Raw genomic sequence first — 27,524 nt, 5'->3', positions numbered from 1 at the left:
CCTGAGGCTTCTCCAGTCATGTGGAACTGTGAGTCAATTAAGCCTCTTTCCTTTATAAATTACCCAGTCTTGGTTATTTCTTCCTAGCAGTGTGAGAATGGACTAATAACAATGTGTCTGTTTTATACCAGAGTAAAACATGCTGTTTTGGTTACAATAGCCTTGTAGTATAGTTTGAAGTCAGTTAATGTGATGCTTCCAGCTTTGTTCTTTTTGCTTAGGATTGCCTTAGCCATTCTGGCTCTTTTTTGGTTCCATATGAACTTTAAAATAGTCTTTTTGAATTTTGTGAAGAATGTCATTGGTACTTTGATAGAAATAGCATTGAATCTGTAAATTGCTTTTGGCAGTATGGCCATTTTAATGATATTGATTTTTTTTTTTTTTTTTTTTTTTTTTTTTTTTTTTGAGACAGAGTCTCGCTCTGTAGCCCAGGCTGGAGTGCAGCGGTGTGATCTTGGCTCACTCTGCAAGCTCTGCCTCCCAGGTTCACGCCATTCTCCTGCCTCAGCCTCCCGAGTAACTGGGACTACAGGCGCCCGCCACCACACCTGGCTAATTTTTTGTATTTTCAGTAGAGGGGGGTTTCACCATGTTAGCCAGGATGGTCTCGATCTCCTGACCTCGTGATCTGCCTGCCTTGGCCTCCCAAAGTGCTGGGATTACAGGCATGAGCCACCGTGCCCGGCTGATATTGATTCTTTCTGCCCATAAGCATGGAATGTTTTTCCATTTGTATGTGTCATCTCTGATTTCTGGCAGTGTTTTGTAACTCTTATTGTAGAAATCTTTCACCTCCTGGTTACCTGTATGCCTAGGTTTTTTATTCTTTTTATGGCAACTGTGAATGGAATTGTGTTCCTGATTTGGCTCTTCATTTGGATGTTGTTGGTGTACAGGAATGCTAGTGATTTTCATACATTAATTTTATATCCTGAAACTTTGCTGAAGTTGTTTATCAGATCAAGGAGCTTTTGGGCAGAGACTCTGGGGTTTTCCAGATATGGAATAATGTCATCCACCAACAGGGAGAGTTTGACTTCCTCCTCTGTTCTTCTTTGAATGCCTTTTATTTCTTCCCCCGACTGCTCTGGACGGGACTTCCAGTACTATGTTGAATAGGAGTGGTAAGAGAGGGCATCCTTATCTTATGCCAGCTTTCAAGGTGAATGCTTCCAGCTTTTGCCCATTCAGTATGATGTCAGCTGTGGGTTTCTCATAGATGGCTCTTGTTATTTTGAAGTATGTTCCTTCAATGCCTAGTTTATTGAGGGTTTTTAACTTGAAGAAATGTTGAATTTTATTGACAGCCTTTTCTGCATCTATTGAGATAATTATGTGTTTTTAAGGAAATTTTTTAGTTCTGTTTATGTGATTAATCACATTTACTGATCTGTGTATGTTGAACCAACCTTGCATCTCAAGGATAAAGTCTACTTGATCTTGGTGGATTAATGTTTTGATGTGCTGCTAGATTCAGTTTATTAGTATTTTCTTGAGGATTTTTGCTTCTACGTTCATTTGGGATATTGGCCTGGGGTTTTCTTTTTTTGTTGCATCTTTGCCAGGTTTTGGTATCAGGATGATGCTGGCCTCAGAGTGAGTTGAGGAAGAGTCCCTCCTCCTCAATTTTTTGGAACAGTTTCAGTAGGAATGGTACCAGCTCTTTATACATCTGGTAGAATTCAGCTGTGAATCCATCTGGTCCTGGGCTTTTCTTGGTTAGTAAGCTTTTTATTACTGCTTCAATTTTGGAACTCATTACTAATCTGTTCAGGGATTCAGTTTCTTCTTGGTTCAGTCTTGGGAGGTTGTATGTGTCCAGGAATTTATCAATTTCTTCTAGATTTTCTAGTTTGTCTGCATAGAGGTGTTCATAGTACTCTCTGGGTTTTTTGGGGGTTTTTTGTATTTCTGTGGGGGTAAGTGGTAATGCCCCCTTTGCCATTTCTAATTGTGTTAATTTGGATTTCTCTCCTTTTTTTTATTAGTCTAGCTAGCAGTCTATCTTATTATTTTTTTCAAAGAACCAACTCCTGGATTTGTTGATGTTTTGTAGGTTTTTTTGTTTGTTTCTTAATTCCCTTCAGTTCAGCACTGACTTTGGTTATTTCTGTCTTTTAGTAGCTTTGGGATTGGTTTTCCTTTGCTTCTCTAATTCCTCTAGTTATGATGTTAGGTTGTTAATTTGAGATCCTTCTTACTTTTTCATGTGGCCATTTAGTGCTATAAACTTCCATCTTAACACTACCTTAGCTGTGTCCCAGAGATTCTGGTATGTTGTATCTTTGTTCTCATTAGTTTCAAAGAACTTCTTGATTTCTGCCTTGATTTCATTATTTACCCTAAAGTCATTCAGGAACAGGCTGTTTAATTTTCTATGTAATTGTATGATTTTCAGCAATTTTTTTAAGTATTGATTTTTATTTTTCTTGTGCTATGGCTTGAAAGTATAGTTGGTATGATTTTTTTTTTTTTAATTTGCTGAGGATTGTTTTATGTCTGATTGTGTGGTCAATTTAAGAGTATGTGCTATGTGACAATCAGAAGAATGTATATTCTCTTGTTTGGGGGTAGAGAGTTCTGTAGATGTTTGTGTTAGGTCCATTTGGTCCAGTATTGGATTCAGGTCCTGAATATCTTTGTTAATTTTATGCCTCAATGATCTAATACTGTCAGTGGGGTGTTGAGGTCTCTCACTATTATTGTGTGGGAGTCTAAGTCTCTTTGTAGGTCTCTAACAGCTTGCTTTATAAATCTAGGTGCTCCTGTGTTAGGTGCATATATATTTAGGATAGTTAGATCTTCTTGTTGAATTGAATGCTTTGCCATTATGTAATGCCCTTCTTTGTCTTTTTTTTTATCTCTGTTGGTTTAAAGTCTGTTTTGTCTGAAATTAGGATAGTAACCCCTGCTTTTATTCTGTTTTCCATTTGCTTGGTAGATTTTTCTCCATCCCTTCATTTTGAGCCTATGGGTGTCACTGCTTTTGAGATGGGTCCCTTGAAGACAGCATACCATTGGGTCATTGGGTCTTGCTTCTTTATCCAGGTTACCACTCTGTGCCATCTTTTTTTTTTTTTTTAAACAGGGTCTTGCGCTGTCACCCAGGCTGGAATGCAGTGGCACAATCTCAGTTTGGTGCAACCTCTGGCTCCCAGGTTCAAGCAATTCACCCACCTCAGCCTCCCGAGTATCTGGAACTACAGGCACACACCACCATGCCCAGCTAATTTTTTGTATTTTTAGTAGATTTGGGCTTTCTCCATGTTGGCCAGGCTGGTCTCAAACTCCTGGCCTCAAGTGATCTGCCCACCTGGGCCTCCCAAAGTGCTGGGATTACAGGTGTGAGCCACCATGCCCAGCTCACCCTGTGCCTTTTAATTGGGGCATTTCCCATTTACATTCAAAGTTAGTATTGATCTCGTCATCACATTGTTAGCTGGTTATTATGCAGGCTTGTTTGTGTGGTTGCTTTATAGAGTCACTGGTCTGTGTACTTAAGTGTGTTTTTGTAGTGGCTGGTAATAGTCCTTCCTTTCCATATTTAGTGCTCTTTTCAGGATCTCTTTTAATGTAGGTCTGGTGGCAAGGAATTCCTCAACATTTGCTTTGAAAAGGATCTTATTTCTCCCTGATTTATGAAGCTTAGTTTGGCTGGATATGAAATTCTTGTTTGGAAATTCTTTTCTTTAAGAATGCTGAACATAGCCCAATCTCTTCTGGCTTTTAGGGTTTCTGCTGAAAGATCTGCTGTTAATCTGATAGGGTTCCCTTTGTAGGTGAACTGCCTCTTCTCTCTACAGTTTTTAACATTGTTTCTCTCATTTTCATCTTGGAGAATCTGATGATTATGTGTCTTCGGGATATTCTTCTTGTGTATTATTTTGCAGGAGTTCTCTTCATTTCCTGAATTTTAATGTCAGCCTCTCTAGCAAGGTTGGGGAAGTTTACATGTATGATATCCTGAAATAGTTTTCCAAGTTGCTTGCTTTTTCCCTGTCTCTTTCAGGGACACCAAAGAGTTGTTGATTTGGTCTCTTCACGTAAGTCCATATTTCTCAAAGGTTTTATTCATTCTTTTTTCTTTATTTTTGTCTGACTGAGTTATTTCAGAGCCAGTCTTAAAGCTGTGAGATTCCTTCCTCAGCTTGGTATGTTCTGCTGTTAATACTTGTGATTTCATTATGAAATTCTTATAGTATGTTTTTCATCTTTTTCAGATCAGTTTGGTCCTTTTTTACGACTCTTTCATCTGTCAGCTTCTGTATCATTTTATTGCAATTCCTAGATCCCTTGGATTGGATTTCAACTTTCTCCTAGATCTCAGTAATCTTTGTTGCTATCCATACTCTGAATTCTACTTCTGTCTTTCAGTCATTTCAGCCTGGTTAAGAACTCTTGCTGGGGAACTAGTGCAATTGTTTGGAAAGAAGACACTCTGGCTCTTTGAGTTGCCAGAGTTCTTGGGCTGGCTCTTTCTCATCTGTGTGGGCTGGTGGTCCTTTAACTGTGGTGTAAGTTGAGTACAGTCAGTAGACTTTTCTGGATGTTTCCAGAGGACCAAGGCTTTGTACAAGGTCTTTATTTATAGTCAATTATTGTCCTTGGTTTCACATGGGGAGTATATTAGCAAAGTGTTGTTTTTTTGTTGTTGTTTTTGTTGTTGTTGTTGTTTTCGGTTTTTTGTGGGGTTTTTTTGTTTTGTTTTGTTTTGTTTTTTTGGTGTTGAAGTTTTGGGCTTTGATACAGTCGATGGCACTTAAGCGTAATGGCCAGCAGGTAGGCTCTCCCTCAGCCACGCGGCTCCTCGGCATTTCCACACATTTGCAGCTGTGTGCCCTCTCAGTGTTCTGAGGTGTAGGCTCCTCTCCCACTTAGGTGCTGGCTGCGGATCTCAGCTTGGCACTCCCGGGCTACCCACTGCAGCTCTGGGGTAAGCTCAGGCTTCATATTCTGTCCCCAGCTTGGAAGCAGCAGAGGAAGGGCCCTTAGCAGTGGTTGTAGCAGAAGGCCTTTCACTTCTGTCATGGGGCTTCACCCAGCAAGAGATGCAGAGCCACAATCAATCATTGCGATTGGCCTGGGCTGGGGCAGCTGTGCTGTGGACCTAAGTGGAGGGGACCCTTTCTGGTGATGAGCAGGGTGACTGGGTGGGTCCCAGGGGAGACAGCCTGGCCTCTTCTCCTTAGGGCAACTGCAGCTTGCTGGCAGTATGGTTGAAGCACTCAGGGTCTTTGCTCCTTTCCCACTCCAAGGGCAGCAAGGCAGCATCCTTGCAGTGGCAGTGGCCGAGGAGCTCTCGGTTGCCTCTAGGAGCTGCACCTCAGAGAACTGCTAAGCTGCTGGTCTGGATGGGAGTGAACACTGGGAGTGTTCAGCCAGGGGGCAGGGAGGCTGCGCTGCTGGCCTGAGCTGGGGACTCTACTTGTTGAGGAGTGGGGCGGGAGGGCTCACAGGGAAGAGAGACTGGACTCCTCTCCGTATGGTGGCTGTGGTGTGCTGGAGGTGCCAGCATAGTGACTAGGACCTTCGTCCCTTCCCCAGCCCGAGGGCAGTTAGGGCAGTACCACTGCAGCTGCAATGGCAGGAAAGAACTTTAATCTACATCTTTTCTAATTTGGGATTTTTCCTTTTGCAATGTAAGAAAGCAGAGTCCAGTGACTGTATATGGTAACACATAGACATTTGATCCCTGAATTTGGGGCAGGAATAAATCTGATGGGAGACAAATGGATCTTTCAGGATGGAAGTGCTCTATTATTCCTTCAGGAAGAAAAGGTGACTTACTTGAAGTCACAGGCAGAAGTTAAACAGCTGATAGAAGGCCTCCGGTGAGCCCAGGAATTCTGTGTGAAACAACTTAATCAACAGGCAGCTTCCCATCCCTGAGCCCACACACTGCACAGCCCCAATTTCTTCATCCCCAGCTCCCCTAATTTTTGCTCACAGGCTGATTGCAAGGGTAACACTAGATGTAGGTACTGTTATTATTTCTGTCTCCATGCCAACAACGTCCACCAATGGGTTGGGGAACTATATGAAGGAAGAGACCATTTCAAACTTTTACATACTCTTTCAAAATGCTTGTGTATAAAAATTTCCTTGAAAAATACTGACTTGGGACGGGCACGGTGGCTCATGGCTGTAATCCCAGCACTTTGGGAGGCCGAGGCGGGCGGATCACCTAAGCTCAGGAGTTCGAGACCAGCCTGGCCAACATGGCAAAACCCCATCTCTACTAAAAATACAAAAAAATTAGCTGGGTGTGGTGGCAGGAGCTTGTAGTCCCAGCTACTCGGGAGGCTGAGGCAGGAGAATTGCTTGAACCCAGGAGGCAGAGGTTGCAGTGAGCCAAGATTGTGCCATTGCACTCCAGCCTAGGTGATAAGAGCAAAACTCCATCTCAAATAAATAAATAAATAAATAAATAAATAAATTTAAAAAAATACTGACTCATATATACTTGCCTAACTGCTAGAGGTTTTCCCCCAAAAATTCTAGTGTTTGACCCACTAGCTATTGCAAATGCCTATTATTATTTTCTCAATTGCTGTATTTAAACCACAAAGAGCAGCCCAAAGAGGCAGAGGCACAATTGTTGCCAACAACCAAAGGAAACCAAAAATCAAAAAAAAAAAAAAAAAAAACCCAAAACCAGAAAAGTTGAGTAGAGCAGGAACCCTCCCTCTGCGTCTCTCTTTGTGCCACATGACACAGGCCACAGGTGTTTGTGATCTCCAGAGATGAGAGAAAGACTTCATGATTGGCCACTGGCCTCAGGCTAGAACACGGAAGAAAAAGTTCCTTTGTGCTAAGATTGGTATGTGAAGCCCTGGGTTTCCAGCCCCCTTGTTCCCGTCTGCCCTGGATGCAAGCGTGCCTGAAAGCCATGGGCCTAGGCAGCTGTCGGATGCATTGTGTGGAAGAAAGAACAGGGGCTCCCTGAGGTACACAGCTGCCCTCCTCAGCCGGCCGTTTTAGGGGGTGCCGCCTGGCCATGCGAGGTTAGCTCTGGATCAGCAGCAGCTTGTGGACACGTTTTGAAAGAGTCAGATCCACAGAGCACCTTGGAAAGGCGTCCTCTGCAAGGGAGGGGCTGAAAGCACAAGAGTGGCCTGCCTGGTGGACAGCATTGCAGCACTTGAGGGCCTGCGGCTGTGATTCCCAGGCGGGGTGGAGGTGCAGGAGCATGGCAGTCCTCCATCTTGGGCATCTCCTATGTGCTAGACCCTCTGCTGGACGATGGGGACTTGAAAGTGGATAGGCCATGGTCACTGCCCTAGAGCAGCAGGAAGATCTGGAAACAAATCCTTCTGACATCATCGGTACTGGGTCTTCCCTCCAGCCTGTAAACACCACCAGCAGAGAAGAAATCTGAGTTCCTGCTGTGTCCCCAGCTCAGAACCCAGGGCTGGCCCACAGTAGAAGCACAATACAGATCTGGTGGCTGGATAAATAAACAAGGCAGGCGCAGTGAGAGCCCAAAGGAGGAAACAAGTAACTCTGCTTGCAAAGTGTTTTCACAAGAGAAGCTGGAACTGTCCCTGAAAGGATAGGATTATCTGCACAGACAGCAGGAGAGGGAATCCTGAGCAGAGAGAGTATCACATGCAAATGCCTGGAAGTAGAAAACAGCATTGCCCGCTCAGGGAAACCCAAGGAGGCCACTGTCTTTTGAGCATAGGCTCCATGGAAGATCGTGCAAGGAGAGAGAAGGTTCACGGATTGTGTGCTGCATGGGAGGGCCTGAGTTTCTTGGTGGGACTTGCATTTAGAAAGCTGACTCTAAGGGCCAGGAGAACAGATCAGATCAGAATGGGTGGCAAGACAGGCTCGAGACTTGCTGTGCTCATCAGACAACCCAGCAGAGCCCTCCCAGGACCCCAGCGGCCCTCCGCAACCCCTGGTGCAGCACTGGCTTATAGTAAATCCTTCATAAATATTGGTTGACTTTTTTTGTGGCATAGCTGGGCCCTGAATCCAGGTCTTCTGATTCTTCCATTTCTTTTACATAAAGAGCTCTCCAAATATTTAGTCAAAGGGTTTTGGGTTTGGGTTTAATTCTTAAGCTTCAGTTTACTATGTCTTTTGAATTCTAGCTTTCAGCATTTCACCTCTTTGTAACAGAGGTTCAGTCTTTTAAAAAATGCACTTTGGAACTAAAGATCAATAGAGTTTATCTTCAGGAGTGCCAGCAAATACTCGCTTTTTCAAGTCATTGCTACTCAGAACTAGGCTATTTAAATAATTGTAGTGTTGAAAAATTTGTCATTCCTGCATTTTAAAATAATCACCTTCACGATTCAGTTTCTAAACTTTTCTGATGAAATGAACACACATGTTTGATTGAATTCGTATTTTTTAAAAAGGTATCAGGTCTAGTTTTTCTACCCGTGTTTGCAGGAGTATATAGAGGCAATAGATTTCACAGCTGACATAAGGATTATTATTAATCTAGGCCTCAGTGGCACCCAGCTGGCAGAGAGAGCTGACCTTATCTTTGATGGGTTCAAAACCAGTGATTTCTATCCAGTGCTCAGGGGAAGCACACAGCCGTGCCATCTCTTTGTTCTCTCCTTATTACAGAATCAGTTGCAAGGCCTCCCTCTTCTTAAGGCCCCCGCTTTTGGAGCTCAGCGCCTCTCCAGATGCCTGTGACGTTAGTGCCATTTGATGGGGCAGCCACCTGGGGTGCCAGGCAGATGGGGCATCTGCCAAAAGAGGGTATCCTGCTTGGCAGGGCAAGGCCACCCAGAGTCCTTGGACTGGCTCCACAGCTGTTCAATTATTCTAAGCAGAAGGTTTGGGCCTCAGGAAGAGAGAAGTAGAAGACCTGCTTCATCCTCCTGCCGTAGCCGCGCCCTGCCCTCCACACTGCCTGCTCTCCCTCCAACCTGGAACTTTAATTTTTCCATGAATAATTCATGGCCAGCAGCAGTTCAAAGCACTCTCCTTAACTCTGGGATTGTACTTTCACAAACACCAAAGCCTTAGGCTAAAGGGCTATGGCAGATTTCCAGACCTCTGACAGCCATTTAAAGAAGATCGAGGCTGGGCACAGTGGCTCGTGCCTGTAACCACTTTGGGAGGCCAAGGTGGGAGGAACACTTGCTTGAAGTCGGTTGCTCAAGACCAGCCTGGGCAACATAGTAAGACCCTGTCTGTACAAAAAAATTTAAAAATTAGGCTGGGCACAGTGACGGTAATCCCAGCACTTTGGGAGGCCAAGGCAGGCGGATCACCTGAGGTCAGGAGTTTGAGACCAGCCTGGCCAACATACAGTGAAACACCATCTCTACTAAAAAAAAATACAAAAATTAGCTGGGTGTGGTGGTGCACACCTGTAGTCCCGGCTACTTGGGAAGCTGAGGTAGGAGAATGGCTTGAACCTGGGAGGCAGAGGTTGCAGTGAGCCAAGATCACACCACTGCACTCCAGCCTGGGTGACAGAGTAAGACTCTGTCTCTCAAATAAATAAATAATTTTAAAAATTTAAAAATTAGCCAGGCATGGTGGTGAATACCTGTCGTCCCAGCAGCTTAGAAGGCTGAGGTGGGAGGACCACCTGAGCCTGGGAGGTCAAGTGAGCTATGATAGCACCACTGCACTCCAGCCAGGGTGACAGAGTGACACTATTTCTAAAAATTAAAGATATATATATATATATTTTTAAAGAAGACTGCAGGGAGGGGCATACCTTTTGGAGCCCTTAAATCATGACATGTTGAGTCATGGGTACTGTCAGTGAGTGAGAGCAGCCCTGCTTGGGGGCAGAACGGCATAGCTCTCCAGATACACTGAGCTGTTCTAAATCACCAAGTACTCTGTGTGAAAATACTTGGGTGTGGGTGTGTTCTGTGATGTGGCCCCTCACCTGACTAAGCTTGTTCTCTAAGTTTAGCTCTTTATCATGCAAGTGAGTGTATTTGAGTACATAATAAAGAGGCACATAGGAATATGTGAACTGGGGAGTATTTACTGGCACCCCATAGTGGGGTTCTCAAACCTGAAAGTTTCAATCATGGAGAATCTCAGTGAAATGCAGATCCCCATTCAGTTGGGACAAGCCAAGAATCTGCTTCTCTGCTAGGCTGTCAGATGATACGGATGCTGGTGGATCACTCTTGGAGCAGGGCTTCTCATCTTTGACTGCAGATTCCCATCTGTATTACTCCATTTTCACTCTGCTATAAAGAACTACCTGAGGCTGGATAATTTATAAAGAAAAGAGGTTTTATCGGCTCACAGTTCCACAGGCTGCACAGGAAGCATGGCTGGGGAGGCCTCAGGAAACTTACAATCATGGAGGAAGGAAAAGAGGAAGGAAGGAAAAGAGGAAGATCTTAAATGGTTTGGCTGTGTCCCCACCCAAATCTCATCCTGAGTTGTGGTTTCCATAATCTCTACATGTCATGGGAGGGACCCAGTGGGAGGTAATTGAATCATGGAGGCAATTACCCCCATGCTGTTCTTGTGATAGTGATCTCACGAGATCTGATTCTTTTATAAGAGGCTTTTCCCCCTTTGCTTGGCACCTCTCCTCCCTGCTGTCATGTGAAGGACCTGTTTGCTCCCCTTTCTGTCTTGATTATACACTTCCTGATACCTCCCCAGCCCAACGGAACTGTGAGTCAACTAAACCTCTTTCCTTTATAAATTATCCAGTCTCAGGTATGTCTTTAATAGCAGCATGAGAACAGACTCATACAATGCCCCACACCAATGAAAGAATCTCTGCGGGCAGGACCAGGATCTCAGCAGTTCTGCTCAATGATTATTGCCCAGGATGAGTTGGTGTGGTGTGAGGGGCCTGAGTGGGTGATGGGACTGATTCCTACCACTTTGGAAATTAACCAAAAGTATCTTGCAACCATCTCTGATAGTATGTGCTTTAAGAGGGTGAGAGTTAAAATGAACAGTTATCTTTAACGTTACCAGCCCTGACGCTCCCCAGGACTGATCCAGTCCCTTAGGTCTGGCTTGTGTGTGTCAGCCAGAGAGTCTCAGCTGAAGCCCTCATGGAAGTTCTTGCTCTGCTCCATCCACCCTGTGCTCCTGTTCTTGACTGCACAGCCAGCTACCCTAACTTTCTTGACAAGGCTAATAGGACTGTGAGGAAATAGGACTAATAGGACAAGGCTAATAGGACTGTGAGGCGAAATAAAACTGGAAGTTTTGTCTTCCCAGAGAAAGGGGTTCTCAACCCTTGCCCACATGAGAATAACCGGGGTCATTCTGATTTAATGAATCTGGGACAGGGTTCACACCTTAGGGGAGTTTTAAAAGCTCCCATATGATCTTAATGTGAAATCAGAGACTATAAGATAAAATCGAAATTTAAAAATTCTACATGTTTGTATTTTCATTGACATTTTTAGAACTGGTTCTAAAAATTAAAGGTGCTATTGAGATGATAAAATGTAGAAATAATTTTCAAAATACATATTTAATGATTTTTTAAAAATGTATTTTTTACAATCTGCATTCTCCCCCTCCCATTCTATACTTGGCATTTTTGAGGAAGCCAGTGGGCAAAGTGAAAGGACCCTGGAGCTGGATTTGGAGTCCGGCATTCCAGGAGAGGGAATTAGGGTGGTGTGTTAATGAGGGCAAGGCTAGCAGCACTAACAAGTAACACCCTAGCCTTCCCAGGTTTAAGGCAGGCGTTTGGTGCTCATAGACCTGTGCAGGTGGGAAGAGGTCAGGGTGGCCCTCCTTTGTGCAGTCAGGCTACTCCTCAGCTGTGGCTCCCAAGGTGGCCCGGGGCCTCTCCTGCCGCCTGCAGGGAGGGGAGGGAGAAGAGAAAAAGGGGTGGGGCTCCATGGGAAGGGCCTGGCTGGGCGGGGCCATGTGTGCTCTGCTCCATTGGCCAGAGCTCAGTCATGTGGCCCCTGCACGTGTGCAATGAAAGAGGCTTGGGTCCCAGTGGAGGACGAGTCCCAGAGCCCCAGCCTGAGTAAAGTGTGGGCACCGGGGCCGTGCCAGCCACTGTGCCTGCTGCCCTGGAGCTCACACTCCAGGCAGACGGGTCCTGCCGAGGCCGAGGGAGGCTCTGAAGGGTGTGCGCTCTTTCTCTTCTTTTCTCCACAGATATCGCAAACGGCACCAGTTCAGGGGGGTACCGCCCGCCTCCCAGAACCAAAGAAGTCATCATCAATGGCCAGACCGTGAAACTTAAATACTGTTTCACCTGCAAGATTTTCCGGCCCCCTCGCGCCTCCCATTGCAGCCTTTGTGATAACTGCGTAGGTGAGTAGTGCCTGGGCGGAGTCTGGCAGGAGCCCAGATCATCCGGGTGGGCTCTGCGCCTCTCCAGCCCCGCGCCACGGAACACTCAGTAATGGTTAATATTTCGGCGCATTTGCATCTTGCCACTGATTGAGTTCACCGGGCCTAGAGTCACCAAATCTCTTTTTTAATCTCTTTACACCCTGCACCGCCCTTGGCTACGCCTCCCCCAGCACAGGCACCAGAACGGGGTCCTCTGTCTCCCAAGGCTGCCAGGTCAGCAGGCACTTGAAATAAAGTCATGTCGCCCCCAGGCCCCTGATTGCCGCAGGGCTGGCCACACACCTACGGGAGGCAGCCTTGTGCAGTCGTGTGTCCCGACTCCTCAGAAGGGCTGGGGGCATTCAATCCCCAGTCCTTCTGGGGACAGGAAAAGAGGCAGGGTCCGGGAGCCTTCTCCCCCAGGGGCTGGAGTTAGGATCTGTATTCTTCCCGGAGAGCACCAAGGCCTCCCCTCTCTGCCTCCCAACTTCCGCCAGGACAGGCTAGGGAAATAGGCAGAGGGGACTGAGAGCTCAGAGATCTGCAGCTGTAAGGCTGGGCCCTACCACCGGCCCAGCGCTGGCCTTCTACAAGTGACCCGGGCCCAGCCCCTGGGATTATTTGGCAAGCGCCTCTTGTCACTGCGGACTGAGAGCTGCTCCCCACACCCACAGACCCTCTTCTCTCTCTCTGGCTGGAGCTGCCTAGAGATGAGGTTGGCAAGGAGATGGCAGAACACCCAAGTGACAGGAAGGGAGTAGAGGACAAAAGCTTTGCCACAGTGGGGAAGACTCGTAGCCTGCCTCTAGCGGAAGTGACCAGGAGTATTCCTGGGAGAATAAGCGATGGAAACCCTGTTACTTTATAACTGAAAGGATAGGAGTGCCCCTCAGAACAAACCTAACTTCCCTTAGTAACGCAGCATTGATTGCCAACACTCTTCGGGAGTCTTAGAATTTGTAGTCTCAATTCTTCTTGAGAAAAATAAGATTTTATAATGTACGTCCTGCTGTGCAAAGCAGTCTTCCGTTTATTTGTCTTAAATTAACTTTACCCTAACTTTAATAATCTACAGTTCGGCACAAAGCTCATGTTTTCGCTATCAGGCCTCATCTTGGTTTTCTTAATGTAGATAAACTAATTTCAGCCTTGCCTCCCCAACAGAACAGTGTGGAATGTGTTCTGTTTCTCCCATGTAGGAAGTAGCTGATAGTTAAGAGCATGGGATCTGGCACTGCACAGCCTGGGTTCAAATACCAGCTGCGTGACAGGCAAGGCACTGAAACGCTGTGTGCCTCAGTTTCCTCTTCTCGGTAGTGGGGTTAACTGCCTGCCACATGGGATGGTGGAGAGAATAAATGAATGAACAGGTGGAAAGTGCCTGGCATGTAGCAAACACTCTGTAACTGTTAGCTGCTCGTGCTCTTGTTACTCCTCCTCCCTTGATAGTTTTGATTGGCTTTCTCTGAACAATGTCTTGACCTTCTATAGATGCAATGACCAGAACTACACCTAGTTCTCCATGTGGGGGCACACCAGGGATTCTACAAGGACACTCGACAACCTTTGTTTGAGCACCAGTACCCTTCCTGGTGACACCAGCCCCAGTGTCCGTTCCACACTTACCTTGGGGACAAATTAAGCTGAAGGAGCACAGCATCTTAAATGTCTTTGGGGGAACCGTCTACCTGTAGGAGTTCTCAGCACCCTTTCTTGGGTTGTAATTTTGACCTCCAGGCCTGTGACATGATGGGACAGTGTGTGTCTTACACCTGTGCACATAAACTCTTCTGTCATTCTGCATGCCTTCTCCTGGAGGTCTAATGCCTTATTCTAGTGTGTATTTTGGTAGGTAGGGTGTTGTTGTCTACAAAACTAAAGGTCTTACTGGGCACTGCCTTCTCTTTGTCATTTATAAAACTTTTTACTCATTTCTAAACACCCCCAGTGTTTCCACTCATTTATCCTCTGTTTCTTGTCTCTAGGCTAGATTTTTTTTTTTTTTTTTTTTTTTTTTTTTTTAGATGGAGTCTTGCTCTGTCATCCAGGCTGGAGTACAGTGGCGTGATCTCGGCTCATTGCAACCTCCACCTCCCAGGTTCAAACAATTCTCCTGCCTCAGCCTCTCGAGTAGCTGGACTACAGGCACATGCCACCACACCCAGCTAATTTTTTTGTATTTTTCTTAGAGACAAGGTTTCACCATGTTGGCCAGGCTGGTCTTGAACTCCTGGCCTCAAGTGATCCACCTGCCTCGGCCTCCCGAAATCCTGGGAATACAGATGTGAGCCGCCACTCCCAGCCTAGGCTAGATTTTTAATCACAGTCAAAACTTTCTTCTCAATCTCCTGTGACTTACTGTTTTAAAATTCCTTTTGGATTATTATCAGACATGTTCTGAAAGTTCATATAATCACATTTGTTCCCTCCCATTGCCCACAGGTGTTTATGTCCCTTAAAGAACCCTGATGAATGAAATGTAAAAGCCCCTTATCACAACTATGCCTTTGCCTGGTGACAGTGTACTTCTGCATGTGAGTGCTTCCAATAGGGTCCCCTTCTGTGCACTCTACCAGCCATGAACCTAGAAGCCACCAGCCTATAATAGGCCAGGAGCCAGGCCTCCATCTTTCTGATAAATCAAAGTCACGGTGGCCACCCAGCATCCGCAACCGAACATGGTGGTGGTCTATATATGGGAGACCCAGAACAGGAAGGAGAAAGGGAAAGGAGAGGAAGTGGGGAAGTTTGGAGCGGGATCTAGAGGAGGAAAACTGGAGCCTAGGAGCACATCGCGAGCTGCAGCCTCTGAGTGGTGCTCAGGGCCAGCTCTGTGGGGGACAGGTGAAGGAGTAGCGTATGAGTGATCTAAAGTAAAGCTGCCCCCAGGGCTCCTCAAAACACCACCCAGTGATTGAAACCTGCATAGCTTCAGTTTTCCGGTTAATTACGGGACGCTTGGGCCTTTGGTTGACTGATGAGCAGGACAGCGGATTGGACCTTCTGCATTCAGGAAAATAGAGTGGAAGGCAAATGTCTCCCACTGAGAAGTGTAATTGCAGATTAGCCATGATCTTATTTTTAGATGGAAAGTTTTTACTGAAAGAATTCTTTTTGCAGCAAGGGAAATAGCACAGTGGTATGCTGAAAGCTGAGGTGGGAACTTGTAGCTTCCCTTACCTTGTAATGAGTGGGTTTGAGCTGGTCCTTCCCAAGCAAAATAAATAAATGTCATTTAGCATGGGAGAGGAGAGAAGAAAAATGCAGCTTCCCAGGCCATTCAGAAGAGCAATTTTCTTTGCTGAATAAGTTTGAAAGTCATAGGGGCCTTTTCAGTTGAAGACTGAGGAAGGAGCTTTCTCTGGTCAAATATAGAGTTGATTGGCAGACACCAGTGGTTGGGGACCTGGCTCGGAGAACACAGAGGCCAGGGCTGAATCCTGGTCCACTCATTGAGTAATACTGGAACCTGGCAAGTTATCTGAATGTTCCCAGCTGTTACCACATCTGTAAAATGGATGTGATCCTAGTGCTACCCCGTAGGTTTCTTTTGAAGGTTAACTGAGATAGTGCCTACCACAGCACCCAGCAGACCTGAGGCACACTGAGGGGCCAGTAAGCGCATGGCTGGCCACTGATGTTCTCATCAGTGACGGGAATGCCTCTGTCAGTGCTCCCAAGTAATTGATTAAAACAAGAAGCGTCTTCACAAAGCAGTAGGAATCACCTTGTTTCTCTGTATCTGGAAGGATTTAGATGATCTACTGTGATCAATGTGAATATATTTTCTGTCTCTCTCTGATGTTGTCCCTGTTGCCTGTTTCCATCTGTCTGTTCCTCTGAATCCTTGTCTGTCTCTCTGGTTCTCTCTGAGTCTTGCCATCGCATTGCTTCTGCACATGTGGAACACAGCATTTCGGGTTGTTTATTTATCCAGGCGGGCTTTGAGGTTATGGGATATTTTTAAACAACCAACAGCTGGGGCCAGGGAGCCACCTCTTCTCTCTCAGATCCTCATATCCCTCAAATCATTAAAGCAAGAGAAACTGAAGGAGCTGAAGAGGCAAAACATGGGCCTTTGAGACCCTCTCAGGCTCACTACATATGTCCTAAAGCCCAGGTGCATGCTGCCCTCGTTTTTCTGACAGTGAAGGCCCTAGGAGGGATGTCTGTCCTCTGGTGGGCCCTAGTCCAGAGTCAGAATGGCCAGCAGCTTTCGCTGGAATGGGTATTTTTAGTACAGCCTAAACCTGTAATAAAAAGGGATTTATGTGTACTAGATTTAATCACACACTGTGGACAAACTAATAAAAAAGTGTGCTAGACAGTAAGATGAAACACTGCCAGTATTTGCAAGCCAGTTATACAAGAGTCTACCTCACTCTGGCCAGACCCAGGCAGCTTAGTCTAGAGGCTCAGAGGTGGCCTCTGGAGGCAGCTGCAACCTGGGTCCCAGCCCTGCTGTCCCGTCTGGGCACAGGGACTGTCTCTGCACCTGCGATGCCACATCTGGAGGGGCCGTGAAGACAAAGGAAGTAGTACATGGAGCCCTCAGGCCGTGCCAGCCCCCAGGGGGCACCAAGCAGCACCAGCCTCCTCCCACATCCAGGACGTGGCCTGGTCCCTTGTCTTCTGTCCTGTCATTTTTGGTGTGGGTGCCACAAAGAACCTCCAGGTGCCCTCTGCAGGGACTCAGTGCCCAGTCGCTTTTATTTCTGGCGGGACTTTCCCACTCTTTTTTAACTCCTTACAAGCTCCCTTTCTCATTCCCCCACCTCTTTCTGGCTGTGCCCTTCCTCTCCTGGGCACTTGACTTCATCTTACTGCACACTCTGCCTTCTGTCCCACAGTGTCTCCCCCTTGTTGCTCTCACTGCTTCCTCTGTGTGTGGGTTTCTGAGCTCAGACTGCAGATACCTTGTTTGTTGCGTACACTCCGCTGTGTGCCGCCTTCAAGAACCCAGCCACTGCTTCACAGTTGTGCATTAAGAGGTTGGACATGGCAGAGATTTGGTCCTGTAGCTGCCTTATGGTGTGGATTAGCACTTGGCAGTGTCTTTGTAACTATTTTGGTATGATGAGGGGGGCTATTAATTTCCCATAGGAAAGCAGGTCATTGGAGGGGAATGGAGGGAGCTGAGATTTGTATCCTTGTTGGAACCAAAACAAACAGGACTTTACTGATTCTCCTGGTTTCCAGTATCTCTTCATTTCACCAGCATGGAATAAGCATCTATGTGTTAGGCACTGTGACAATAACTAGGTATGTGAAAATAAGAGCCAGTCCCCAGGGATCATTATTAAGAGCAGACCAAGGAGAACTCAAGGCAGTATTGTATTTATCATATTACACAGGTTAAAGTGTAATTTTATATTGGTTAAGAGTAGAATTAAGTCACCAACATTTATGCACCAAATAACATTGCATCAAAGTATATAAAGTAAAAGTTGTTAGAAAATACAAAGGTAGTTTGTTATACACATAATGCTAACATACAAATGACACAAAGATAGGTGAGAAACAATAGCATACTACGTCTGTTTTTGATGTCTCAGGTCAACAAACTCTAAGTAGAGTATACCAGTGTATAAGTATACTAAATATACGTTGAACTTCATTTTTACAAAGTGTACTTACCATGTTCAACCATTCATGGAACATTTACAAAAATTAATCATATTAAGCCCAAAACACTTTCCAACTTTCTAAAGGCAGATATCACACTGAAAATGTCATCTGATGAAACGATAAAACTAGAAATGAATCACAAAGATAGAAATGCCCCCCAACATACTTAATTGTAAAAAGCTTTTTTAAAAAAAACTTTAAAACACTTTTATAAATCTTTCTAAAGCAGCTTTTCAAAGAAGCTTTTAATAAATCTTGGGTGACAGAAACTTCAAAACTGCAGTTGTAAAATATTTAGAAAATGGCAGTAAGAACAATGCAAAAGAAAACCATGCCATTCAGAATTCTACATTTTAAACATGAGAAATCGTTAACCTAAGCGGAAGAGGAATTAACCGGAAGACTGTTAAGGTTGCCGGTAGAATCCACAAGTAGGCTGGAGAATGAGGCTCAGAAACCAGGAACAGTGGAGGAGGCTGGGTAGCCCCGCACAGCCTGTTGCATCTGCAGAAGGGTGTTGCTGGAGGCAAGTGCCACAGGTAGGACGTTTGTGGCACCAGCACTGAGTTACCTCTGCTGCAGCTCTCAACTTGAAACTTGACTGTCTTCAAAGACCACACCTTCGGATTCAGACACCTGGGTGGGAGCCCTGCCCTGTTTTGTTGCCACACCGAAGCAGACAGCCAGGCGAGGGCGGCGGTGACTGCCCCACACTCAGCATCTACAGTGAGGTTGGGAGGGTGGGGCCCTGCCTCCCGCCTATTTTGGGATTCTCCCCAAACAGGAAGTTTACTTTAATGGTGGATGGCCAACGAAATAAAATACTTCAAAAAGTCTAGTACACGAAACAAAACTGAACTTAGAAGCAAATAAATGAACAAAGTATCCATCTCCAGAAGGCAGAAAAAGAGCAGCAAAATAAACTTAAGGGAAACCATAAGAAAACAATGACTTAGAAAACAACAACCAATAGGATGCCGAATCTAATTCTTTAGAAAACAACCAACCAAGGAATTAATGTCTGGTAAGACAAAGAAAATAACAAAGTGGAAGTAGCAGATTCAAATGACACAAAGATAGGTGAGATTGTTTTCTATAATTATTGGGAAATATTTTGCGTGTTGTGTAACTCTATGCTAATTGATTTGAAAAATCTCAGTGAAACATGATTGTATAGGAAATGGGCCAAGGAGTGAATAGAAAACTGGAATTGATTACTAAGAATGAAAAACTGAAAAGTTTGATGAAGAATCATGTGAGAAAGGTGCCAGGCCCAGACAGCTTACTTCCTATGTTCTGAGTAGTGTCTGAGAGCTTCGGAAATGTTGAATGGTTTTTCAGTTCATTTCACCAAAATAGTATAACCCTAACACCAAAACCTGACAAAAATAACATGCAAAAATAAAACCCCCACCCTTATGTATAAACATTACAAGCCAATGTGAAGACATAGCAAACTTAATCTAGCAGTATAATAAAGAATTAGTCACGACATGGAAGGGTGTATTCCAGAAATGTGATTATTTTTTAATGTAATAAAACTATTAGTATATCAATAGGTCAAAAGATAAAAGGTGTGTATGATCATGATAATAGATACTTAAAAGGGATTTGATAAAATGTGGCATTTGTTTCGTTTTTTGTGTGTGACAGAGTCTTGCTCTGTCACCCAGGCTAGAGTGCAGTAGTGCAATGTCGGCTCACTGCAACCTCTGCCTCCCGCGTTCAAGTGATTCTCCTGCCTCGGCCTCCTGTGTAGCTGGGATTACAGGTGCACACCACCACGCCTGGCTAATTTTTGTATTTTTAGTAGAGACAGGGTTTCATTATGTTGGCCAGGATGGTTTTGAACTCGACCTCAAGTGATTGGCCCACCTTGACCTCCCAAAGTATTGGGATTACAGGCGTGAGCCTCCGCTCCTGGCTGAGACATTCATTTCTAACTGTAGAACTCAGTGTATCAAGATTGAGAGGTGTGGTAGGCAGAATTCTGGCCCCCATGACTGCCCCTTCCCCTCACACCCCCTGAGTCGCTCCAATGGTTATGTCACCTTGCTTGGCAAAAGGGACTCTGTAGATGTCCTAAAAGGTGACTAATCAGCTGACTTGAGAGAGTTTATCCTGGATTATCCAAGGGGCCCAATGTAATTCCAATAGCCCTCAAGAGCAGAGCTGGAGAGATGCCTGGCAGGAGGCCTGGGTGCCCTTGGAAGGTAGTGAATCCCGCCTCCAGCACGGAGCTGGGGAGAGGCCCTGACTGCAGATGGAGAGGCTCCCCCGGCTGCGGTGCATTGGGCTCCTGACCCACAAAAATTGCAAGATAATGACTTTGTGTTGTTTGAAGGCCCGTCATCTGTGCTAATTTGCTATGTAAAACTATTACTATACGATTAAAAACTAATACAGAAGAATATTTCTTTAACATTGTGTTAAAAAGGAAAGAAGCTAACATTTTCTTTATAGCAAAACACTGGCATGATTTATATTAAAATTAGGAACAAATTAGGATGTCTAGTATCATTACTAATATTTTACAATGTCTTTTCTAATGTGGTAAAGTAGGAAAATAAACACAAATATATAAACACAAATATATAACTATCAAAAAAGAGCAAACAAAATCACCATATTTTGTAGCTGAGAAGAACAATAATAACAGAACCAACAAACATTAGAACTAGTTTTGTATGTTTAGTAGGTTTATCAGTTACCTAATAAATACATTAAAATAGCATACTATGTATCAATTAGGAACTGTAATAAAAATCAAGACATGTACTCTCCACAAATTTATTTAAATTTAATGAATTATAAGTCGGGGGCAAGATAAAATAGCTGTGAAATGTAATTAGAAGAACATACAAACAACAGTAACATTTCAAACCTAGAACGATGCAAGGAAACATGTACTATTTGATATTATGAAGTCCTGTGAAGTCCAAAGATGAGTTCCACAAAGTGACTTCAGGGCCCACGCACATGCTCTTGTGTGTGTATGTGCATGTGTGTAAGCGACTTCTTCATTGTCCATTCCTGTATTTTCTGTATTTTCCAAATCTGCAAAGTGACCATTAAAATGCACCATTCTTGGTAGGCAGCGTCTTATGTTCTGGCTGGGGAAGGCAGAGATAAAGAATGCATTCGGGGCTGGGCGCAGTGGCTCACGCCTATAATCCCAGCACTTTGGGAGGCCGAGGTGGGTGGATTACGAGGTCAAGAGATTGAGACCATCCTGGCCAACATGGTGAAACCCCATCTCTACTAAAAACACAAAAACTAGCTGGGCATGATGGTGTGTCCCTGTAATCCCAGCTACTAGGGAGGCTGTGGCAGGAGAATCACTTGAAAATGAGAGGCAGAGGTTACAGTGAGCTGAGATCGTGCCACTGCACTCCAGCCTGGGGATAGAATGAGACTCTGTCTCAAAAAATAAAATAAAATAAAATAAAATGCATTCAGGCTGGTCACAGTGGCTCACGCCTGTAATCTCAGCACTTTGGGAGGCCAAGGTGGGCCAGTCACTTGAGGTCAGCAGTTCGAGACCAGCCTGGCCAACATGGTATAACCCCGTCTCTACTAAAAATCCAAAAATTAGCTGGATGTGGTGGCACGCACCTGTAATCCCAGCTACTAGGAAGGCTGAGGCAGGAGAATCGCTTCAACCTGGGAGGCAGAGGTTGCAGTGAGCCGAGATGGCGCCACTGCACTCCAGCCTGGGCGACAGAGCAAGACTCTGTTTAAAAAAAAATAGAATGCATTCAGTGCTACCAGGAGCCATGTGCAGGTTCTGGGAGAGCCCAGATTCCCCAATTGGTCCCTATGCTGAGTTGCCAAGGCTAAGTAGGAGTTACTGGCCAGTGTGTGGACATACCCAGGGTACTGAGTGGTAGGACAGAAGCTCAGGGATGTTCAGGGAGGCAGGGCATCCAGCCTGGCAGGGGTGTCTGAAAGCGTCAGGAAGGCCGGGCTCCTGAGCATACGAGGAGCTGCTTACTCTTCACCCGCCATGAGGATGCTTCCTCTGAGCTTTCTGGAGTGCTCTGTACCCGGGCTGGGTTCTGCTGCTGCTGAGGGCGCCCGCACCTTCGTGCTAGCCTGTCAGTTTTGTCTAAGGGTCTGGAGTTTAGTCCTTTCCTTGTGGTTTAAGCAACAGGTCCTGTAACCAAATTTAAAAATCGATCAAACAGTCTAATCCATGCTTTTGGGTCCAAGCCACCAGTCATGTCTGCACCCCCTGCTAGTCGCTGAGCTCTCTGGAAAGTTCCTGCACACCCCAGACCGTGGGGCCATCATCCCCCTGGGTGTCTGAAGTGGATGTTGCCATGGCTCACCGCAGGGTGGGACGTCCGCAGTGCTTCATAGCAGTGCCAGGGCCCAGGGCTGGACATGGAGAGTCAGGTGAGGAATCCCGCTGTCTCTGTGGAACACTTTGTGAAGCAAGCGTTTACAGTGAATCCAGAAGCATTTACGGACTGGCTGCTATGTGCAAGTAGAGGGCAAAGATACTTCACATAGGTTCCCTGCCCTTAAGGAGTCTTCCACGTAGCCATGAAAAGTTAACTAACATCATAAAGAAGTATTTGACAAGGTTGTAGCACTCAGGATGGTCATTTTAGACCAATTCCCATAAAGGGGAGAAATGGGAGAAAAGGTTGAAGAAATTAGCTGGCAGCCACACTGAGAGGCCCTTGGATGCCCGTCCAGGAAAGAGGGCTTTGACTCAGCCACTGGAGCACGATGCTTGAGCAGGAGATTGAGAGGGCTGGAATTCAGCCCTAGGAGGACTGATCTGGCATCCGAGTATGAAGTGAGTTGATGACAGGTGGTAGGTAGCTGTTGTCTGATGATGCCATATTACAAGCACCCTCAAAACCCTCTGTAGCCCTTAACAAGCAGCATTTCTTTTTCTCGTGTGCCTGTGGGACATCTGGGGCAGCTCTGGGGACTGGGCAAGGCTTGGCCCCAGGCATTGGTCCAGGTTCAGGTCTCCTCAAATGTTTTTCCAGGACCCAGGCTGAAGGGAGGGCAGCTTCCTATGGTACTGGCTGCCGTAGCCAAGAACTGAGACATGCAGTATCCCTTACAACCTCTGCCTGTGGTGAGGACTCCATCACCCAAGGAAGGCATACAACGTGTCAGTGGGACACGGAAGGGCATGCCACCTCAAGAGGAAGAGAAGTGAATACGGTTGGCTCTCTGTATTCATGGGATCCACATCCATGGATTCAACCAACCTCAAATCAAATATACTAAGAAAAAAATTATGTCTATACTGAACGGGTACAGGGGAGGCTGAGGCGGGCAGATGGCTTGAGCCCAGGAGTTCAAGACCAGCCTGGGCAACATGGCAAAACTCCATCTCTACAAAAATTACAAAAATTAGCTAGATGTGGTGGCGGGTGCCTGTAAGCCCAGCTACCCAGGAGGCTGAGGCAGGAGGCTCACCTGGACCAGGGAGGTTGAGGCTACAGTGAGCCTTGATCATGCCTCGGCTCTCCAACCTGGGTAATAGAGTGAAATCCTGTCTTAAAATCATCATCATCATCTAGAGTTGACCGGAAGTATACTGGAGGATGTGCGTAGGCTATATGCAAACACTACTCCATTGCTTAGCAGGGATTTGAGCATCTGTGGGTTTTGATATCTGAGGGAGGTCCTGGAAGCAATCCCCCTTGGATACAGAGGGATGACTGTTTTTACTAGAACAATACAGCCTCTCACATGAGGGGAGACTTGAAGACCCAAGACCAGTTATTTTCTAAGAAACAGTTGTGTATTTGTTACATCTTTTTTTTTTTTTTTTTTTTTTTTTTTGAGACAGAGTCTCGCTCTGTCACCCCGGCTGGAATGCAGTGGCACGATCTTGGCTCACTACAACCTCCGCCTCCCAGGTTCAAGCGATTCTCCTGCCTCAGCCTTCCAAGTAGCTGTTACTACAGGCATGTACCACCACGCCCAGCTAATTTTTGTAATTTTAGTAGAGACGGGGTTTCACCATATTGATCAGGCTGGTCTTGAACTCCTGACCTCAGGTGATCCACTCACCTCAGCCTCCCAAAATGCTGGGATTATAGGCGTGAGCCACTGCGCCCGGCCCAACACAGTGCCTTGCTAGGTGCCCCATAATCTCTTGTTGACTTGAGTTGCCTAGAATTGAAATTGGCTTCCAGCAATGGATATGGGAGTTAGGGAAGCAGAAGATGAAACATACCTTACTAGCCCTGAAGTTTCTTCTTCTAAGATATTTGTGGCTGTGTCAGCTGATCCAGCTGCTCTCTGTTGGATGTTGGCAATAAATGTTTCACCAAATTCCACCCACTATTTCTAGGAGTTGGGCAGAACTGAGGTGTTAAAGCCTAGAAACTTCGATAGTGAATCATAACCCATGTGCCTTAGTTTTGAAAGCTTAATATGTGTGTGTACATTTTTTTAAAAAGAGCTATGAAATAATTAGGTTTGCTGGAACAGGTTAAGTTTTATCTTGTTTTAAAAAAGGTTGAAAAGTATTTTAAATAAAAGACTAATTGAAATGGAAACATTGTATTTTGGGAGAAGCAAGAAGAAAGTGTATTTAATAATCTAGTAATGTGCCTTTGGAAATGTAATGATTATCTTTTTTAATTAAATAAGTGAAATGAATACATAGAAACTATTTGTACTAAGATAGCTCTTCCGTTTTCATAATACCATCCTTTATTTATGTATGGATTCTTACATTTGGAGGTAATCTTCCTTGTGTTACTAGGCGATGGGCTGGAAAGTATCACCCCCATTTGCTGTGGAACTCAGGTTCAGAGAGGGCAGAGACTTAACCCTGATCAGACGGCAAGGTGAGAGCTAGAAGGCAGCCTCCCAGGCCCTGTGTGAAGGTTCATTACGGTTCATGGACTTAGAGCAGACAGCCACTCAGTGGGCCTGAAAGCGGACAAGCAGCAGGTGGACAAGTCAGATTTTAACATGTGAGGAAGGCTATGACTTCTCCCCCAGCCCAGCAGGAACGTTGTAGTGTGTCCAACAATTGGTGTCAACTGTGAATGAGACTCTGCGTGGGCAGAGTGGGTGGGGGGCGGGAGGCGTGCAGGAGAGGAGAGGAGGATGAATCACATGTGGTCACCAGCCTGTATAGGCTTTTGAAGACTCCAGGAGGAGTAGAGAAGGTAACCATCTGTTATAACCCGGCTGAGCCCAGGCAAAGTCATAAATAAGCTCAACTTGCTAGTTCTTCCTCCAGGATTATCATGAAGTTAACAAGACAAGATATATGTGCAGAGTACTTTACATGTTTAAAAATTCTCTCTTAGGTGTGTATGAAGATCACATTGCTCTCCTGAAATTACACTACCTGCACATTTTGGTTTTCAGGGTAACACAGGCTGGCTGTGCTTTGAACTGGGCATTTTCCCCTTCACAGTTCCCGTGAGCTCTTTAAGATCTGAGGAGAGGTTGGGAGCAGTGGCTCATGCCTATAATCCCAGCACTTTGGGAGGCCGAGGTGGGTGGATCACCTGAGGTCAGGAGTTAGAGACTAACCATGACTAACATGGTAAAACCCTGTGTCTACTAAAAATACAAAAAGTAGCTGGGCATGGTGGTGGCCGCCTGTAATCCCAGCTACTCAGGAGGCTGAGGCGGGAGAATTGCTTGAACCCGGGAGGCGGAGGTTACCGTGAACTGAGATCACGCCACTGCATTCCAGCCTGGGGAACAACAGCAAAACTCCATCTCAGAAAAAAAAAAAAAAAAAGAGAGAGAAAAGAAAAAGAAAAATCTGAGGAGAGGGTTTAATGAGGTGAGCTGCATGCTTGGATTAGAAGATGCCAGAAATATGATGGAATGCAGCAACTTGGATGGAAGCAGTGAGCCCACACATGAGGAAACGTCCAGTGGTCTGCCCCTGGCCTCGAGAGAGTGAGTTCCCCAAGAAGCCGGTGTGGGTGATCAGTTGCTGTGAGGGCAGTCAGAGCAGGCTCATGGCCCTGGTGCAGAAGTGCAGCTTACCCCTGGGACCCCGTCACCTCCCAGGGCACAGCCTGACCGGGGGTCAAGAGCTTTGCTTTTAGGGTTTGTTTAGAGCGAGGATTCCTGACCTGGGTGATGTCAATGGAACTCAGGGGTCCACGAACTTGGAGAGGAAAACAATTACATCTTTATTTCCACTAATGTCTAAATGAAATGGAATATTTCCTTTAATGAATATGGGAAACACATCACACTAGGAGTGTTTGTCACCACTAGAAACTGCAGCTATTTTATACGGTGTCATGGTTATTGCAGATAGCTCAGAATAACATTTATACTTGCTACTACTTCCAAATTGTGGCAGTTGGTAAACCATAGATCTTACTAGTTAGCGTATTCATAAGTAAGCATGTATTGTTCTGTATCACTATGTCAAAATTATGTTAGAAACGTTGTCTTTATTATTGCTTTCTTTTGTCATCTCACATATTTATGTATTTAGAAACATTCTGGAAAGGGGTTCACGGGCCTCAGCAGAATGCTGAGGGTTCATGACACACACAAGAAGGCTCAGAATCCCTGGTTCACTCTTGTTGAGGCTAGTAAATTGTTAGAAAACAGACTCCCTAAGATGACAAGTCACATCATCTCTCTACCTGACCAAAGGGCTTATGTAGATTTTTTTCAAATAGTGTATAATACCATATCTTTCAAGAATGCCGCGTTTGTAAGGCTGTTTTTTTAAAACAAACCAACCAACCACCTACAGTGGGCTCATTCCGCTTCCTCTCTTTCTTCCTCTTTTTCTCTCTCAACCCAAACACAGGTGTGCAGTGAGGAGTTTCCTGAGGGTGGGGAGGAAGGACCACCCACAGCGTGGCCTGCCTGGCCTGGGGTATTCTGGAAGCAAAGGGTGTTTAACCCTTTCACTGCAAAGAAGCAAGAGAAAGGGCAGTGGCAGGGTGAGGTCTGTGCAGGTGCCCCCTGCCCTTTGATCTGGGTAAACAGAACCCATCCTCATGGCTGTTTAAACGCTGGAGAGACTTCGTTCCCTCCCGTTGTTCATGTTTGCCTCAGTCTATTTCTACCACCAAGAAATACAGGGAAGAAAAGAACCTTCAGTGTAGTTAAAGTGATTAAAACCTGCTCACAAGAGAGAATAGAATATTGATAGCATTGTCTTAAATTTGAAGCAGCGATTCTTTCCAAGCTTCACATGGGCTTTCTGAGGGCTTGTATCATATCCATTTCCATTGAAAGTTGACAAAAACAAGATCGTATTGCAGAATGTCCTCTTGGCTCTCACAAGTTAAAGTTGTAATAATGCGATTGCCATTTATCATACGATAAAAGCAACCAGTGTCTACCCGGTTTGTGCCTGAAAATCCACTGCTTATTACTACTGATTTGTGGATTTGTTTTTCACCAACGAATTGAAAACACGCATTTTTTTTCACCTTTGCTCATGCTGACACTTCGCTGGAGGACAGGAAGTCACGCTGTACGTGCATGGATTTGCCATCATGCTGTGTGTGCTCAGAGGGGCGTCTTCAGAGCTGTACCCAGAGCGGGAAGCACATCATTCATTCACCCTACTTAAGATATATCCACTGACAGTTGATTGTATGTGGGCTCCGTGCTCGGCTAGCTCTGGGAGACAGTGG

The 27,524-nt window shown here is 45.5% G+C and overlaps 1 protein-coding gene across 2 annotated transcripts in view; it reads left to right on the top strand.

The window, feature by feature from the left end:
* ZDHHC14 (zinc finger DHHC-type containing 14) overlaps positions 1-27,524 on the top strand; it is a 305,082-nt gene that overhangs the window by 208,678 nt on the left and 68,880 nt on the right. For both annotated transcript variants that reach the window (XM_025383739.1, XM_025383740.1), the window contains exon 3: positions 12,094-12,252. In XM_025383739.1, coding sequence (XP_025239524.1) covers positions 12,094-12,252 — 159 coding nt within the window. The remainder of the gene's footprint in view (positions 1-12,093; positions 12,253-27,524) is intronic.

The sequence above is a fragment of the Theropithecus gelada genome, chromosome 4 (assembly GCF_003255815.1).
Source record: "Theropithecus gelada isolate Dixy chromosome 4, Tgel_1.0, whole genome shotgun sequence".
NCBI classification, from domain to species: Eukaryota; Metazoa; Chordata; class Mammalia; order Primates; family Cercopithecidae; genus Theropithecus; species Theropithecus gelada.
Note: the sequence above shows the minus strand (reverse complement) of the source record. Positions and strands in the feature narration are given on the sequence as shown.